This window comes from Antennarius striatus, chromosome 19 (assembly GCF_040054535.1).
Source record: "Antennarius striatus isolate MH-2024 chromosome 19, ASM4005453v1, whole genome shotgun sequence".
Lineage (NCBI taxonomy): Eukaryota > Metazoa > Chordata > Actinopteri > Lophiiformes > Antennariidae > Antennarius > Antennarius striatus.
Genome location: NC_090794.1, coordinates 2,022,025 through 2,041,047, shown reverse-complemented (window position 1 = coordinate 2,041,047; position 19,023 = coordinate 2,022,025). Strand labels below are relative to the sequence as shown.

General features: G+C 42.1%; 2 protein-coding genes across 2 annotated transcripts; one reads left to right on the top strand and one right to left on the bottom strand.

The window, feature by feature from the left end:
- The first annotated feature begins 156 nt into the window (after positions 1-156).
- Positions 157-2,366, top strand: LOC137613591 (rho-related GTP-binding protein RhoB). Its single transcript, XM_068342939.1, has one exon. The coding sequence runs from the start codon at positions 291-293 to the stop codon at positions 879-881; it is 591 nt and encodes a 196-aa protein (XP_068199040.1). The 5' UTR covers positions 157-290; the 3' UTR covers positions 882-2,366.
- A 1,336-nt stretch (positions 2,367-3,702) lies between these two features.
- Positions 3,703-17,307, bottom strand: LOC137613816 (apolipoprotein B-100-like). The gene is made up of 25 exons (XM_068343268.1): positions 17,253-17,307; positions 16,510-16,622; positions 16,280-16,425; positions 16,015-16,162; positions 15,528-15,680; positions 15,314-15,438; positions 15,153-15,238; positions 14,609-15,059; positions 14,401-14,515; positions 14,070-14,216; positions 13,749-13,960; positions 13,423-13,639; positions 13,115-13,273; positions 12,810-13,013; positions 12,542-12,709; positions 12,115-12,317; positions 11,749-11,910; positions 11,529-11,659; positions 11,238-11,439; positions 10,940-11,112; positions 10,658-10,833; positions 10,453-10,559; positions 9,983-10,356; positions 5,180-9,879; positions 3,703-5,077 (listed from the first exon to the last, which is right to left on the bottom strand). The coding sequence occupies exons 1-25, from the start codon at positions 17,305-17,307 to the stop codon at positions 3,965-3,967; spliced, it is 9,840 nt and encodes a 3,279-aa protein (XP_068199369.1). The 3' UTR covers positions 3,703-3,964.
- Between the last annotated feature and the right edge of the window lie 1,716 nt (positions 17,308-19,023).

The following is a 19,023-nucleotide window of genomic DNA, read 5'->3' as shown; positions in this document are numbered from 1 at the left end:
ATCCTCGTGGTGCAAACCCCGCCTCCACATCAGGAACTACAACCACAGCCAATCAGCGGCTTCGTTGTTGAAGATGAGCTCACCTCCTCGCAGCTGATTGGACGGCTATATTTAGGAAACCACACTGCGCTTTATAAAGAGAGCGCTGGAGTTACGGGTAATTTTATGGAATCGGAAGAAGGGAGCGGCTTTTCCAGCGCGTCTCTTTTTAGAGATCAAGAGCAGCGGGAGGCTCCACGTTAAATGTTTTGTATGTTTAACAGTAAGTAGAGCTCGGAAATAAGGCGAAAATGACGGACATACGCAAAAAACTGGTGGTGGTCGGGGACGGTGCGTGTGGGAAGACGTGTCTCCTGATTCTCTTCAGCAAAGACGAGTTTCCGGAGGTGTACGTCCCCACGGTGTTCGAGACGTACGTGGCGGACATAGAGGTGGACAACAAGCAGGTTCAGCTGGCCTTATGGGACACGGCCGGACAGGAGGACTACGACCGCCTGCGGCCCCTCTCCTACCCGGACACGGACGTCATTCTCATGTGCTTCTCCGTGGACAGCCCGGATTCGTTGGAGAACATCCCGGAGAAGTGGGTCCCCGAAGTGAAACATTTTTGTCCGAACGTGCCCATTATATTAGTGGCCAACAAGAAGGACCTGCGCAACGACGAGAACGTGAAGAACGAGCTGTCCCGGCTGAAGCTGGAGCCCGTGAAGACGGAGGACGGCCGCGCCATGGCCATGCGCATCGGCGCCTACGACTACCTGGAGTGTTCGGCCAAGACCAAGGAGGGCATCTGGGAGGTATTCGAGACGGCCACACGGGCGGCCTTGCAGAAACGGAAAACGCCATCGGGGAACTGCGCCGATTGCTGCGTTTTGATGTGAATACCCCCCCCCGACCCCACCATCAATCAACTCCACGCAGTGTGGGAATAAAAATGAAAATAAATTAAAAAAAACACCCCCATGACGCACCGACGCGTCATTGAAGGCCGCGTTGAACACGGACGAGCCGGGTCGGTTTTTTTTTAACAGAATCCACCTGATATCTAGGTGTGTGTGTGTGTGTGTGTGTGTGTGTGTGTGAGAAAACGAGGGTCACGTGATGCCACAGTCTGGATGGACTTTTTTTAAAAGAAAGGACTTCTTCTCTCCCCAACCCACCCCCACCCACCCACCCCCACCCAAGCCTCCTTCCTCTCTTTCCCAGTACAGGCATGGCTTTTCTTCAGGCCTGTTTTCCAGTCGAGATTTTTAATTGGTCACCTTTTGTGTTCACACAGGCCTCACTGCCAAGGTTTTAACTAAGCAGCAAAAAAAAACAAAAACAAAGAAATGCACTAATTATTTATGTATTGTAAAAAAAAAAAAAAGACTATTTAATTTGGGGGGGGGGAATCGCACAGATTCTGGACACTACATGAATTCGCAGGTTTTATCCAGAGCAGGGTACGAAGTAGTACCAGAATGCTCACGGTGTTCAGTACAAGCGCTTTCTGAAACGTTTCCACTTATTTGTTTTTGTCTCTTCAAGTTGAAAACCTGTGTTTAAAAGTGTGTGTGTTTTTTTTTCTTGACTCCACAGTATTAAATGTGTAATTTACTAGTTCTTAATGCAGCAGGCCAAAGGTTTGCAAGACTACACATTGTCCAGGCTTGAGAAGGGCTAACCACATTGTTGTGTGTAGTTTGCAGATTTTACAGGAAGATGTTTTTATCAGGCTGACGTTAAAAACATTTTAACAGATGGTCATAATGAGAGAGGTGTATTTTGAATACAAGTTATGACGTGTGACTAGTACAATCACGCAAGGGGAGAGGAAGTGATTCTTCCTGGAACCGAATCGTTCGACGCACACGGAGTCTCGTGATGTTTCTCATCTCTGACATCCAGGTCCAGCTACTCGTCTCAAAAAGACCTGCTTGACGTGTTTCTGTTAAAGACGTTGATTCATTGACGCTAAAGTGAACGATATTCCGAGGATTGGAAGTGCACGAGTCTTGAAAACAAGTGTGGTCTTTGTTGGAGCCTGTTACACACTGATATTGGTTCAGCCATAAGATGGCGATTGAAAATCTTCACAGGAAATGCTGAATGACAATTACAGAAAGTTAAACAAAAGGGTAGGATTTTTGACTAAGTCGTTACATAAATAAAAAAAAACTACATGTAAATTAGTCATTAAAGAAACTGTTTACACCAGAAAGTTTGTGATTGTTTGAATACACTAAAAACACTCAATGTCTTCCAGTATGATTGTAAATGTACCTCAAATTTATGTGGTTAAAGATATTGGAAGTTTGCAAAAAAGAGAGAAATGTATTTGAGCTTATTTTCATACTTGTGTAATAAATTCAGCTCATGTTTGATCCGCGTCTCCACAAACGTGTTTCTCTGCTCTTACACAACCGTGACAGAGCCTCAAGTTTTGAAATGACAGCTATGAACATCGATTAGGAGGCCGTCGCCATGCTGGGAACCCAGGCTGGAACCAGAAACTCGCTTTTGAACCGATCACCGGACACAAACGTCTCTCTTTAAATGTGTCGTTCGGAAAGAAAACCACAGCGAAGTAAATCAGTTTAAAGGAGTATCTTTTCGAAAGCCGAGCAGAGTTACAATGGAGTAAAAGTCACATTCCTCCCTGCCTTCTGTTGCTGGGTTTTTTGCTGACTTACCGGACTGGAATGCATTGTGCTGGACTGGTTAATTTTCCCACACTGGCCCCCCTCATGTGCCTCTGATTTCCAATGCTGTTAGGTTATTATTCCCTGATCAGATAGGGATGTTTTTCACTGCATGTTAGTTTATTGGGAGCAAAGAAAATTTGTTGCGAGGAAAAAAACTACCGAGTTAGAGGAAAAAGTGATTCTTTTAGGAAAAGTCCTAAAAAGAATCATCTGTCTGTAGTTTTTTACTCTTTTTGCTTTATTTTCTTGCTGAAAACAAATGACTAACTTAATGTGTTTCAGGCAGCATCACTGTTTAGTTGAAATCATATTAATAGTATTGAATTCTTTACAAATACATGTGTTGTTGCTTTATTGCAAACCATACAACCAGTGATTTGTGACATTTATTGTCTTAGACAGGAAACATTTAGCTTTAACTACAAAAATTACCTCCATTCAAGGTGCACAGAAAAAGGAAAATGTCAGGGATAGTTTAAAACTACGAATAAAGTATTACAAATTAGTTGCTTAATTCTTGTTGCACATAGTGAAATAGCAAATTGTTCTTGCATATGAGTGTTTCAATGTTGTTTTATTTATTTGTGTTTTTTATTTGATTGGCTTCCAATGTATTTAATCAAGACTAATACATTTAGTGGATCCTTAGCTAATTATTATATGTCCAAAATAAATGTTCACCTTATTTAATGTTAGAAATGCTTAAGTTAATCTTTGGGAAGCTATAATTTAAAATTACTCTTGACACATAAATGCTTCAATAATAATAATAATAATACAGTAGTATAATTTATTATAATGTAAAATCTATTTGTTTTTTAAGGAGGAGTACTGTGACAAATTGCTTCAGGCCAAGTAAATGTCAATTTATACATATTAATACAGAATTTTGTAAAGAATCACTCATGAAATGCTGTGTAAATATGTATATATCCTAATATCTAAAATTCAACCATTAACAACCATTAACCTGCAAAGGCACCTAGTTGTCAGATGATAAAGAATGAGATATATGTGCATTACAAACTGTCTTTATTGAGTGAGACATTTTTAAATAGTATGACAAAGTGAGTACAGTATGATGAAAAAAGCCAGAGTCCACTGTGAAGTAAACTAGATTAATAATTTGAAAAACAGAGTAGAAAGACCTGCATTATGGATATAAAGAACACTTGTTAGCATGCAACTTTATATTTTTTGGTAGAACACTCCTTCTGTTGCCTTAAATGGTAACAACACAACAAACAGTCAACATAAACACTGGCAGACATGATCAATTAGTTAAATCTTGCTACAAAAGGTAAAGGGATCTCCACTTCCACCTGTCTGTCTTCTACTTTCAGATATGGTTCAAATTGTTTGGTTTGGTTTTTAAGTGTTGTCATGACATCGTTTTGGAAAGTATTTAGACTTTTCACCATGAAGTCAAACCTGGACTGGATTTCTTTTTCAAGCTGGCTAGGTCGAGGTACCATGTAATCAAGTTTCCTTGACAGATCTCTCACATATTTTCTAATAATTCTTGAGATCTCGTCAACCTGTTTCATGACATCCTCCACGAAGGGGGAGTTGACGATATCATTGTAAAGTTCATTCGTAAAGGTATTCAATCTCTCTAGATTCGCAGATCTTAGGGTTTGAAGGAAAATCTCATTCTTCTCTACAATATACTGTGTGAATTCTGAGAGCTTGTCAAGGATATCTTCCAGCTGGATGTCACCCAGTTTTCTCACATTTGCAATCACTTTGTGCTGAATTTCCTTCAAAGTGTCAAACAAGTCATCAAGAATTTCTCTTCCGCTTAGGATGTAATCAGAGCCAGGGAGGACGAATTCCAAGGAACTGAAATAATCAATGACTTCTGAAAACATGGAGGAAAAGTACATTGGAATCTTTTGAATAACCTCCTCAGAAAAGTCGGCAACGAAGGCACTGAACTTCTGGTAGACCTCAAGCCCAGACAGTTTACGTTCGTAACCAGGGATCTGGAACTTGGTCTCTCTCAGGAAAGTAACAACGGCATCAAAAACAATCTCAACCGTCTTTTGGTATTCTTTTAAGATTGCAATGGAGGAATCTGTGAGAGTTTTCACCAACTCGGAAGGTTGTACTGCTGCGGCATGGTCAAAAGTTGAAGCTAACATCACTTCACCCTGGTTTCTAGCCCACATAACAGAATTCTCAATGTATCTAGCATTTCTATGAATTACATCAAATGTTACAATAACAGGAATAAAGGCATATTCTGCAACTTTGGGTGCTACTTTCTTTGTTTGCAGCATAGCTTCATTAATAATCTCCATGTTCCAGGTTGTCTGAATGTTGAGCTTCTCAGAGTTCTTCACAGACATCTTTACAGCTAAGATGTCAACATCAGTATTTGGCTCAGACTGGGAAAGGGTAAAAATGACAGAAATACATTTTAGTAAACTATAAATACATAATTTATATTAAAATTGCTATCAAAGAAGAGTGAGCAAAAGTTCTCTTACCACAAAGCGACCATAGAGTCTTCCTTTCACTTGTGCTGGATGCTTAGTCTGCATCTCAAATCCAAGGAATCCTGTAGATGGAGAGTACAACGACACGAGGAGCCCGTCCTCTGGATTTCCTTTGATTTGTTGGACTACCTCCGTACTCCTTCTGTATATCCTATGCTGTGCTGAGTTGGTGATAGAGACAGCAACATTTTTATCACCTGCAGTGATGGTGCCGTCGTGTTTTCCCTCGAACAAGGCATGTTTTACAGACAGAAGAGATGTCATTTCAAAACCGTCCTCTGTGTCCAAGTTGATGTTTCCCTCAATCTTTCCATTGAGAAACTTGCGTTCAGAGGTTGTAGAGGCATCAAATTTGATGACGAAGTTGTCCTGGTTGAGGATGCTGGTGTCAGTTTTGAATGTGAGCATTGCTGTTTTCATTGTGAGCTCACTAGTCAGATCACCCATTACTGGGATCATGATGGTTCTAATTTTGGGCAGAGTGATCTTTGGAAGGGTGAGCTTGTGAAGGGCAGCGGGGACATAAATGTAAGGCAGTTCGATGGCACCGAAATCAGGCAGGGGAATAGTGAACGTAGACATCTCTATATTCAACACTGGGACTTTGTAGGCAGGGACCGTGACTGTTTTGGGCATCTTGTTATTTTTGTAAAATTCTGCCTTTGCTGTATCAAAAGAGTTGGTCATCATGGAAACAGCCTCATCCTTTCTGATGAGCATATTCTTGTGCATAGTCTTGAAGTTGGTATTAATAGCATTAATAAGTGGTTCCATATCAATGTCAATGGTGATCATTTTTGGGTTCTTCATGTATTTCAACTTGTAGTTCATGTCAAGTGTCTGCTGAGTTGTGATCAGGAGTTCGCTCAAGCCAGTGTCTTCCCACAATGAAATGTCATCGATTCTTCGCGTCTTTGTACCGAAAAATGGCATAGTCATTTCAGGAATAGTGACACGGTCCATCAGGACATCCAGATTTGCCTCTCCATTAATTTGGGTAGCTAAGATTATTTCTCTATCATTATTGTCCACGGTGATTAAATGGGAATACTTAAACTGGTTGTATCTTGCCAAACCTGTGAAGACAGCTTGCTGCACCTCAGAGTTCAGGGTGACCAAGATGTCATTCTGTAGATCAATTTTTCCATACAGGGTGAATGGAAGGGCAACCTTGACATTTGCCTTGTTCTTGGTGTCAAACACGAAATCACCAGGTTTGACTGAAGTAGCTACATAGTTTAAGACAGGTCCCTCAACAGGTCCAACAAAATCTGCCTTGTGAGAGGCAGAGAAATCAATTTTCAATTCTTCAGTCTTAGCTTGGAACTTCAGCTCTGCAACACTGTTCTTCATCATCGCTGCGTCTGTCTCAACCTTGGCATCTACAATAATATGGCGGAAAATGCAAATGTCCACAACAACATGTTCTTTCATTTTGAGGTTGGTGCTGTCTGTTTTACTGTTGAAAGTCACTTTAGTTGTGTGCAGATCCATTACCATGTCAAAGTCACTCTGATAGCTTTCCTCATCTGAGGAATCCTGAACTGCATATTTTCCATTGGCCAGATTATTAATGGTCAGATGGGCAGTACCGTCTTCAAGAAGGAAAACAGCCTTTTGATTCATTGTTGTTTCACTGAAAATATCAAGAGTTGGTATATTGACATTCTGTTTCAATGTGTTTGTGGCATCGACATTGGCAGAAAGTCCTGAATCCATGCGAAATGATACATTATTGACCAGATCTGCAATGTAACTCTCAGTTTTGGCAGTAGCGGTAGTTTCACCAGAACCTTGAGCTAACAGATCCGAGTCCAGAGACATTGTTCCTTTGTGGTTAAGTGTGAAACATGAATGATCAATTTTAATGTTCTCAGAGAGGGATATAATTCTCATCTCAGGTGTTTCCAAATGGGCACTGCTATCCACGGTGAACTCAAGGACTTTCAAAGTAGATACAGCCTGTGACTTAAAGTTCATCGTGAGCTCTGGTGTGTCCCTTGAAGTTGTTGTGTTCTCCATGTCAGCGGTGGTAGTGAGCTTGTAATGAGGCGATGTAATTTTGAACTCTCCGTAGAGTTTTCCAAAACAGGGAATCTTGTTCATATCTGCCACTTTTTCTTTCAACTCCATAGTGAATGTGTCATAATCAAAAGATCGGATTTTCTGCAAAATTCTCATGAAATAATTGCTCATGCCTTCAACCAGTTGTTCATAATCAAAAGAGTACAGTTCATTAACAACCTCCTCAATGGGGGCCATCACTTTTTTGATCAGAGGCTGGATGTCAATTGATCTGAGACCGGCAACTATAGATTGAATCCTTTCCCTCACACGGAACTGCTTCATAAGTTTAACAATTTCATCCATGATGGCCCCAATCATGTTCTCAACTTCATAGCTGGAGAGGAAATCCTCTAATTTGTCATAAATTGCATTGTACTTTTGAGCAATGCCATACTCTTTGATCCAAGTCATAATAGCATCTATCACTGATCTCAACATGTCAATGACTTCTTCAGTTGGGAACTTGGCTGCCAGCTTGAAAACAAACTCTTCCACTGATCTCATATAGTCTTTCAGGTCTAGGACAAAGTTGTTGAAGTCAAAGTTGTCAATGACTTCCTTCAGTTCTGATACTTTGTTCTTGAATGTGCCACTGATCTCATACTTCATGTCAATGTCATTCAGTGTCTCAATGGTACTGTCCATCAACCTCATCATTGTAATTTTCACATTTTCAATAACTTCAGGCAGATACTCAATGAATGGGACCTCGATGTGGTAGCTGTCACTGTTCTTGTCATATTTCACAAATCCAGAGATTTCATAATCTTCGCTTTCATCACTGAAGAGTGAGGTTGAGGCAGCTGTTCTCATCTCAATACCAATTCTATCTTCATTGTTATAGGCACTCATATCTTGATCAAAAGTATGCTCATCTACCTTGGATGACATCTTCAGCATAATGCTTTGCTCCTGGAGGCTCAGCAGGCTGTTGAACTTGCTGTCCATATTGGTCTTGAGAGAACCGTCTTCCAGCTCATGGGTGGTTGAGGCTCTGCACTCAAATGAGTTTGTGATCATCAAGGGTTCTGCTTTCAGGAGAAATTTGCTGTATACATCACCAGTCTGTTGTCCGTACAGATACAGTGTACCATCTGACTTGAAAAGAGCATCGACGTCCAGAGTAAAAGGAGCAGCAACAATCTTTACTTTGCTGTCCAGATGAAGATCCGCTGAGTTGAAATTAGCCATGTTGTTAAACTTAATGTTCAAGCCATCAACCTCCATATCAGTTGCATGTGTCATCTGAGTTCCCAGGAGGATACCGTTGGTATTGCATTTTGCAGACAGAACCATGTTGACAAATTTGACTTCATAGGTGTGCTTCAGCTCTTCCTTTGAACAACTTCCCATTGTGGTTCCAGTCAGCTCCATGTTGTAAGGCTGCAATTTGAATTGGGCATCATTCACAAAGTTAACTTCCATGATTTTTAGGCCATTTTTTACAATGACTGAGGCAGTAAAATCCTTCACGGTAACAGTGACATCATGCATGTAGGAGTTCTTCTCGTTAAGGACATTGTCGGTCTTGGAGTGGAGGATAAAAGACTTCAGTGTAAGAGACAGTGAGTTAGTGTTTTCGGTCCTCATCTCATTGAGAGATCCAACAATGCCATTGGAGAAGACCAAGCCATCTTCATTTAGCCTGAGGTTCACTCTGTTTCGGGTGTTCATGTCAAAAAGGTTGCCCTTTAAGATGCCGTTGAGATACACTTCTGTGGTTGCAAGTTTGCCATCAACAGTGAGCTCAGCTTTGTTCTCTTCAATGGCTCCCTTAGTAGTGAGAGACATGGTTGCACCAGAGGTATCAACGCCACCATGAAAAATGTTCTCTAAGGTCATTTGGCTGTGCTGAGCAGTGGTTGTACAGCTGGTGGTGAGGCCATTCACATTGAGGGACAAGGTGGCCTTGTTGGAAGCAATGCTTGAGAAGATGTTCAAGGAGGCATCTGTATTGATCTCCAAGCTGGTAGGGTTCATGGAAGCAACGAACACAGAGGAACCACGGTTCACTGTGTCATCAGCTTGATGCTCTATCCTGAGGTTAGCCTGTCCACCAGTGGAAGAGAAGTCCATCATGCTACGGAGCATGCTCTCATCAGCCTTGGTCACCGATTCAGAATGCATGGTCAGTTTGCGACCATTGTAATTCAGGGCCATTTTGGTGGTATGCTTGATGGGTTCCATGTTCATGTTGGTGTTTGAGTCAATCAAAAGCTCCTCATTGGCATATGATGCCTTGGTCTTGCTTCCAAACTTCAAGATTTCTGAGTTTACCCTCAGTGTGCTTTCCAATCTTGCTTCTCTCTTCAGTGGCTCAAAAGAGTAAGTGTGGAGATATGTGGTGGTACCAGTCATGGATCCAACAGTCAAACTTCCATCTGCATTAAGATCTCCAGAGAGCGTGTTTGAATCTAGAACAAGCTGGGCAGTGGCAGTCAGAGAAGTCTCCAAACCCATGGGGGTAAAGGCATACAGATTGTACTTTGCTGTCGACTTCACATCATCGGTGAATGCCAAAGTTTCCATATAATTGAAATTTGTCTTCATGAGCATGTGGTTCAGGGAACCGTCAACGGTCAATGTCATCAACTCCTCTTCTGTGTCAGCGACTTCCATTGTGCCTAAGTAACAGACAACGCAGAGCAACATTAATAAGAGCAAAAAATGTCAACTCAACAATCGTATTATTAATCTGATTGATAAAAACCATTAAGATTTAATTACCAATAGTGGAGAAGCAGAGAAGCTTGATTGGACTGTCAGCTAGCATGTTGAACTTAGCCATATAGCTTGGAGCATCCTCAGTGTTGTTACCAGCGGATACTGTTGCTTCCCAGTTATAATAGTTGCTGTTGACCTTGGCAGACGCTTCCATCCTTCCCATCAGAGGCAGGGTGACATCATACTCACGAGGAACGGTAAAGGTAGGGATTTCAATCTCATTTGAGGTGAACTCCATGCCCAGTTGAGGCATGGAGATCTCTGGGGAAGTGATCATTCGAGGTATTCTTAGTTCCTCAGATGATTTGCCTCCATAAGGCAGAGGAACAGTGAAGGTCATTTGGTTCTTGTTGAAATGGTACTTGATTGAGCTTTCACTGGTGGAAGGGTGACAGCGAGATGTGTTTTTAATTGACATGTACAATTCACACTCAACTGGTGACAAACTGTTCTCTTTTTTTTAAAGTACTTACAAGTTCATGAATAAGTTTTCAGGCATTTCCACATCATTCATCATGTATCTCAGTCTGTCAACGTACGGAACATCATTTGATATCTTTTCTATCCAGATATTGCTGGCCTGGTGATAAAAAACAACAACACATTTCTCCAGTTTTAGTCTGCAAATCCAGAAGTCAGAATCTGCAAAAACAGCTGCAATGAGCAAATCCATTTCACCTCAACTGCCTTGTTGAAGATATGACGCAGTTTCATGTCAGTGTTGACAACCTGCTGGTCCATGGCCAACTCTGTGAAGTGCATGACGTAGAAGCGGACGAGGGCAAAGTATGGCTCCAGGATACGAGTGTCAACGTTTGTCTTGGATACCAGTTGAACCTCAGCCTCTTTCTCATCTGATGCACAAAGGAAGACGTGATTTACATCAGGACTGTTACTACAAATGTTTGAATTCATCAATTACCGAAATACATGAGCACCATTTGGTTAAACAACACTTACTATATTTGATTGTGACTGCCTTATTAGAGAAGGTCTCTCTGAACTTGACATCGCTCTTGAGTTCCATTGTGAGTCCGTCGTCTTTGGTCATGGTTGCGGTGATAGCAGCGTCAGATTCCAATGAGGGGACTAACATCTGCAGCTGCAGCATGCCATCAGACATTCCCTGAACCCTGTGAATGATAAAACATTATTTATAAATGCTTGCGTACCAGAAATTTAGAAGTCAGTTAAATAAATAGCTTTAGGTCAAATATACTACTTTTTATAAGTGTGATTAAAGACAGTGTTGACTCACTTGGCACGGCCGATGAGAGAGAGTTGAGGTACATTGTTGTCAGACAACTCAAGAGTAATGGCTTTTCCTTTGGTGCTGCTGTCGGTCATGCCAATCTTAATGCCAGACTCAACATTAAAATCAGGTATCTGGATTTGGGTAGTGAAAATATTCCTGTTCCTGTTGTATTTCATGGTGACTGTAGCCTCCGAGGGCTGAGCACCTAAATCCAACAACGAAGACAAGTAGTTTGGTTATCAACGTAACAAGGTTATGGTGTATCTTTTTTTGTTCTGAAGAAGACGTTCGTACTCTCTGTTCTCAGGGCCAGCTTCAAGGAATCAACCTTCTGACGACCATCCTTTCCTTCGCTGAGGAGGTTGTAGGAGATGGTAGCTGTATATTCAGAGATGTGTGATGGTGGCTGGATTTGCACAAAGTACCTTGGGTGAAAAGATCAATGATCAGAACTATTGATATTGTACAATGTGTTTTGCAATTAGACACAACAATTACAGATAAAACAACTTACCTCCCCTTTCCAGTCATGGGGAAGAATGAATCATCTCCCATTTTGCCATAAGTTCTGTCAGAGCAGAAATTGATTGTAGAGTAGACAGGGGAGCATTTCCTGTCGTGATGCAGGAGTGCGCTCCTTACTTCATGACCCGCGGCCATAATCTGCACTTTGTTGCTATTTCAAACAGAAATCAACAGAATTAGTTCTCGCCTCTATATTTTTTTAAACATGCCAAAATCAAAATCCCATTAAATGAAGGATATGTTTCTGCCTCTGCAGGAAAATTTTCCTCTATTGATTGAGCACTCTTCTACTATATTTTTGCAACATAATCAAACCAATTAAAATATATTACATGAATATTTTGTCTTATTGTACCTGATGGCAAACTTAGCAAGGGTTTGTGGGTTGGGGATGGAAAGCTTGAGCTGGTTCTGTTCCATGGTGATCTTGGCGTTGAGGATGCTGTCGTGGTACATGTTGGTGTGCATCTCTACAGTGGAAGAGACAAACTCAGGGAGGTGGACTCCCATCTGAGTCAGAAACTCAACTCCAAGAGAGGGCATGAACATGAGTTCCTTCTGTGAACGAAATATGGATGATATAAATCAGTCGTACTCAACCACACAGTGACGATCTACAACAATAAGAACTACTACAACTTGATTATTATTATGGGTTTTCTCAATGCTCTCAAGGACACTTAATTAGGTTTTTCCATAAAATAGCAAGAGTCAAAAAAAAAACCAGGTGAAATTTTATGAACAATTATAACTGAGTTGCGATTGGAAAATAGAAAACATACCGTTTTGGGGGAGATTTTAAAACCACCCCTTGCACCAGGAGTAAAGGTACCTGACAGAGCAAATGTCAGGGGCAATCCAGATGCTGTTGGCATGACAAATTTGTTGTCCATGAAGATGTAATGGGCAAAGATGTCATTGTCAGTGCCAGACATCAGCTTAGCCATAACCTGGAACCAAAAAAGAACAATTTTTAAAACTCTGCAGTCAAGTAAATGACATGTAAGTTGCGTGAAACAATAAATGGATAACAGGAGCACAGAAAGGTACCTGTCTGGGAATGAGCATTGAGAATTTTTCTGCAAACATCATTACATTCTCGAGAACAGACTTCACTTCACTGCCTTTCATATAGCCCAGTTCCTCTCCCTTGATCCTCAGGTAGGCCATGGCCTCTGGGAACTCCTGACTCTGTAGATCTTTCATCAGTTTGTTGAAGTTACGAAGAATTTCTTTCCCAAGATTTTCGGGAATCTGACAGGAAAAGATGTCAAGTTTATTTTAGTGTATGTGGAAATGATATGATTATTCAGACAAAGCATATTAAGGGTAATAGCAGTGACATGTGGATATACCTTTCTTCCTTCTGATTGAGAAGGGGTAACCCAGTTATCCAGCTGTGGGATCTTGTCCACAGTCCAGTAAAGAGTTTTGGACAGTGTGTCAGGGAAGAATCCGTTCTTTCCGAACAGAGCCTCAACGGTTGGCTCAAAGCCCTTTCCTTGCATTCCAAACTATCGGAAAAAATAAAACAGATTCCAATAACTCCTCTAAAATTATTATTTAACTTTGGATGGATAGGTTTATAAAGAAGTCAGAACAATGATATCAACTCGTGAATTTGAATGAACAGTAAAGTACATGGAACTACTGTATTACATACCTCCCAAATATCCATACTGAAACCAAAAATTTTTAGGGTGCTTTCCAGCATGACCTCCCTTGGCAGCTGGCTGCTGGGATCAAAGATAACGTTGCCGTGAACGTCAAGCACTGAGTTCCCTTGTGACATGTCCAACTTGTAGCTGCGAGACTTAGTGGCATCAAAGTTGTACATGAGTGCGTCAATGCCAATGGAATCCACTAGCCTCCTAGCAAGCCTGGGGCGATTACGGAGAAGAATTAGGTGATTGCAAGCAGTTTAATTGTTGAATTTTGGCAGTATTTTAATGAAAAGAAGGATAAATGTGTCAGTTGGTCTGGTCTTACTTCTGGCTATCTTCGTCAGGGGAGGAAACGATGTTGAAGATGTGGGAGGTCACGAAGGACTTGACCTGGACGTTCTGCTCCTGCTTATAGATCTTCTTCACCATCTCGATGTCACTGTCCTGGGGATCCTTCATCAGCAATAGATAAGCTGCCAGGCGCTTCTGGACTGCGCCCTTGGAATACTGGCAGACCCTCTGAAGGTTGGAGCGGACCTGGATGTTTAAAAAAAAATTAGCTTGTTGTCACTCTGTTTGGGAAACTCCTCACTAAAGAACAAGGAAACAAAGACGTTGCTTGTCCGTATAGTCGTTTGTTGGTCACCTCATCTGTCACACTCATGCGCCTGAAAGCCTGGATGGCAGCCAGCTGCACAGACAGTGTGGTTACAGGCTGTCTCATGCATTTCAGCAGGGTGGTCTTTATAGTAGGGTCAGCAGCCTCCATTGCTTTTCCCATATTGCCAATAACCTGCAATAGAAAAATAAGAGGATGGATCTCGGCTCAAGGAATAGTTGATTCACTCTTGCAAATTTTGCCTGTGTGAAAGATTTTCCAGTTGCTGCTATTTTAGTGACAGCGCTGGGCAGAGGTATGAGCTCCCTGAGAAACTTCCAGTTTTGTAAACGGTCTACTTGCACTGCTGGTTACCTACCCTCAAGGTCAGGAAGGTGAGCTCTTTCTCGCCAGCACAGTCTGCACCCAGGAGGGTAGAAATGAAGTCATAGACAGCCATAATCTCTGGGGTGACGCCTTCAGCCTGGTACAGCCTAGAGACAAAGTTTGACATTAGTGTCTTAAAGACAACAACAATCATTGCTACGTTTGTCAAATTATAAAACATGAAATAGTCCTTTACTCACTTCCTAGCTACGTTGCTCAGAGCATACATGATGGGCTTGCTCTGCTTGAACTGAGCCATAGCCAGCATGTCTTTGACCATGAGGCGGGAGGGGTTAGGCAGCATTCCCAATGCATAGACCGTTGCATCTACCTCCATGGCTGATCTATCGAAGGTCCTGAGGTACGTCAGCATGGCACTGGTGCACTCTGGGGTGCCGCACTGAAATAGAGCCTGCCATGTCAGAGGGGTCGACTCGACCATCATGTCAGTCAAGGCCGATCCCAAGACGTCGGCTTTCAGGCCACGCAGCTCGGACACCAGCTTGTGGAAGAGGGCAGGGCGCCGCTCCTTGTCTATGGACTGCTCCAGGTTGTTCATCTCCTTCAAAATGTTCAGGGCAGCGTCCTGGGTCTGCACAGGGGACTTGTCATCAGCAACCTCCATGGGCAAGAACTTGAGGTTGTCCTCATCTGCGTAGATTTCAGCACAGGAGGTGAGGAAAAGCTGACATGTGACATACTGAACACATTTGAAGTTTTAGAAGTTATTATAAAAGTACTAACTGCGGTCAAAGACTCTGTCGTTGATCTTGGCGGTGTCCCTCAGAGTCACAGTCTGCTTCACCATTGTGGCAATTCCATATTCATTCCTGGAGGTGGAGGTAAGTTATATTTAAATCTCTAATCGGATTGGTGAAGACAATTAAGATTGCTTTAGAACTCACTTTTGGCTGAGGGGCTGGAAGACGTGTTTCTCTATGCAGACTCCACTGGTCATGTGCTTCTTCTGGTTGTCAAACTTGTAGTTGCAGGTCTGGGTGCTGCTAATCATCGTGGACAGAGGGAGGTTCTGTTGGAAGAGACAAATCAAATTTTTGCTCCCTGTAGATAATGTGTTGGTTGGCGGTCATTATGGCAACAGATTCTTAATCCCCTCACCATGCCAGTGATGAGGGCCAGGGGACTGGTGGTCTGCTCGTGAGCAAAAAAGGAGTCGCATTCTGAAAGATCCCTGTTGACGGTCACATCGGTGGCGATGTCCTTCCTGGTGTTGATGGTGATGTCGGTGGGGCAAATTCCATGCACGGTGGCCTGGAAACGAAGACATGGTTATCAAAGATGAAGCATCTTCAAGTGTGGTAAACATGTTTTTTGGTCCGATTGCAATCTCTCTGGATCTGACTATCGAGTGATCAGCAAGAATCATTCCCCCCATCACGACAGAGGGCGATGTCGTTAGTGAGATAAACTTATCTAGGACTTCGACCCGCGCCTCAGATAGCCAACTTATCTGCTCATTGTGTAACTTGTTTATCTTTGCATGAGACTGTCACAAACAGAATCAGACTCCGCTCGGTATCTCTGCTCGCTATATGACCTCAATTGATCAGTCATTGCTGTAAAAACAATAAAACACGATATCTACCATCATTTTGCGCTTCTCCTCCTCCATAACTGGCACGATGAGGGCAGAGATGATTCCCCTCTTGATGTTCAAGATGTTGATGGGCTCATCATCCTCTGGGAAGACTTTGACATCCGTCAGTCCTTCCACTGTGAACTTCAGGGTGTTCCTTTTGACACGGACAGATCATAGACTATTGAATCCACCTTTCTAATCATGGTTTCATATTTTACAGCTGAGAAATTAAAGATGAGCACTCAGTTGTTGCTCTGATAAGGTGACTTACTTGGCCATGGCGGACTTGAAAGCCATAGCTCCATCAGCGGGACGGTACTCTAGGGTTCCTTCCCTGTCCACACCAGAGATCTCATTCAGAGAACATTCTGTAGTGCGGAGGACGAAGCTGCAGGTCTGGGGAACTTCAACCTCTACCTGTGCAGCAAATTCAATATGGCTGAGCACAGCTGTTTTCCTTTGAAATCACAAGACTGTTGTGTTTACATGTTTGAAACCTACTTTGCAGGAGATCTTGGGGCCGCTTTTGTTGTCTGTTGGTGTATTCACGCCATTGAAGGATTCAGCTTGATAGTCGTACACAAAGCGTCTGAAGTTCTTGAATCTTTTGGCCACTAAAAGGTATTTCACACATCTGTTAAAGCGCTAATGGTAATGGTTTAAAAATTCAATTGATGTCTGTGCATAAAGTGCAGAACAAAGAAAACAATGGTCAAATTTGAGCACAACTTACATAAGCAACCTTGTTCGTCGACATTTCCCACATCTTGCTCTGTAGGGAAAGAAAGTCATTGTTTGGTTGACATTTTTATTTTACTGAATCATCGCTGAGCACATTTGAATCAAGGATCAGGAATTTGTTCGAGTTGCTTCATGAGCAAGAACACTGTTTTGTGTAATCCTGAACTAATTTGAGCAACAACTGGAATGATGAAAAAGAATTAAAGACCTGATAGTGTTTTATGGAACAGATTTCTCCAAATGAAAAATTTTTTTATGACTGAAATTTTAGTGTTCTCACTCTAATTTCTTCTCATTATTTAGAGTTATATTTTCCATTAAAAGATCAGTGTCAGATGTTAGCTGGTTACGAATGGAGATCAATAACCTAAAATGCAAGTTTCTACAATGATCACTTATTTTTAGACACTCTTCAAGTAAAAGCAAAAAAAAAAAGCACAAAAAATAGATTTCCATGCTATTGACAATAATTTAACTGTGGTTTTCAGTTGAGTGATACTCACGAGCTAGTGTGTATGTGCCTAACAGCAGCAGAAGGCAGAGCTTGGTACCCCCCATGATGGGATCAGTAAAGCTCCTGGAAGCCTGGACGTAAGGAGAGTCCTCCTCTTTCCGTGAAGACTAATTCTCAAGACTCGCCCCGCTTGCTTTTATAGTTCTCAAATCTTACGGTATGAGATTAGCACGACGTGCAGTTGTGTCGCCCCGGTTTCAAAGTCTGAGCAGTCCTTGTGGCAGAGCAAAGGTTATAACATTTCACAAACCAAGATGAGCCCGTCACAATGGGAGGGGGCTCCGTCCTGATGTCAGATCACCTCCTCAGCCCCCACTTTATTATTAAGAGTTGGGTTTTTTTTTTTACATTTTAAAGCTTGTATTTTATAGGAAAAACTCTCTAAAATAAATCCTGTTTACCCAATAAAATAATGCCCGTTATCATATCAGTGTCATAAAGCGTCTCACAGACCCTGAGTCAGTAACTTTGATTGCTTGATCAAAGGGCAGCTCGATTAAGTGCACTAATTTAGCGATATTAAAAAAAAGCAAAGGGTTGTAATTTGTTCTAGAAACTGCGGCTGTGTGGAGTTTTTGTTTCAGGGTATTGAAGTGTTTTTTTCGGGATCTGATGAAGTGAAACGAGTGATGTCATGTTGACAGACGCCGATCCAAGCGACTGAGCATGAAGTCAATAAGCTGCAGCCCTCCCCTGAAGGTTTTTAGGACAAAGGTGACACTGGTGTCCACAAATACATGAAAACCTCCTACCTTTGCCCCCCCCCCCCCCGACAGGTGAACAACATGAATCACACTGATGTACAGGTGAAACTCGGGTTACCTGTACCTGCTGTTATCAGCGCGTATCAGATCGAGGTTTAAAGCTGTACCTGCTCTTTAATCACCTGCACACACATGCATCGTGTTGTTTGTGTTGATTATAATGCAGAATACGCATTTTTGAATTCACAGCAATATGATCCCATCGTGTTACATTAGTAATGGCTGCATTCCATGTCGTATGATATCACAGCAGCTCATCGGTGTCTAGAAGAAGTAGGGGAAAAACATTTACTTTGGTGTTGAGAGAAGCTGAGTTTGAAAACATACTGTGATTGGTTCAGACAGTCTGCCCTGATTGGCTGAACACATGATCCATGGTAAGACCTGGAAAGACCTGGAAAGACCTGGAACAGTAGCCTCAAACGTTTGCAGAGGTGTCTGTGCTGCACCAACTAAAAGCAGCTTCTGTTCCTATTGGATAGAAAAACACTACCCCAGTTGGAGGCGGGGTACATCCTGGAGAAGGCGCCAGTTCATCATAGGGCTACATGGAATGACTAACAACTAATCACACCTGTGGTCTCATTAAAGCCACTGTTTCACCTCAACTGCACGAAACATGGGGCAAACGCAAAGTTTCCCCGGTCCTCTGATGTTCTGAATCTGCCCTCCCCACCAGGTTAAAGTATTTAAGGCCCAGAAATAAAAAAAATCAGATTGAGGATTATCTGAAATCTACTGAAATGAAATTATGTTGAACTTTGTTGTTTGGCTTCACACTCTATGATGACCTTTCACCTTTAAAGAAGACAACTTTTGGTTCAGGATTACTGCGGAGCTGAACCCGAGATAACTTAATCAGGCAGAAGACAGCGATTGGATGTTGCATAAGGATGACAGCAGTGCTAAATACAGTGATTACAGAAAATATTGCAGTGGGGAGGGACGTGGGGGGGGGGTCTGAAAATGATAACTCAAACAAATAGGGATTAGTTA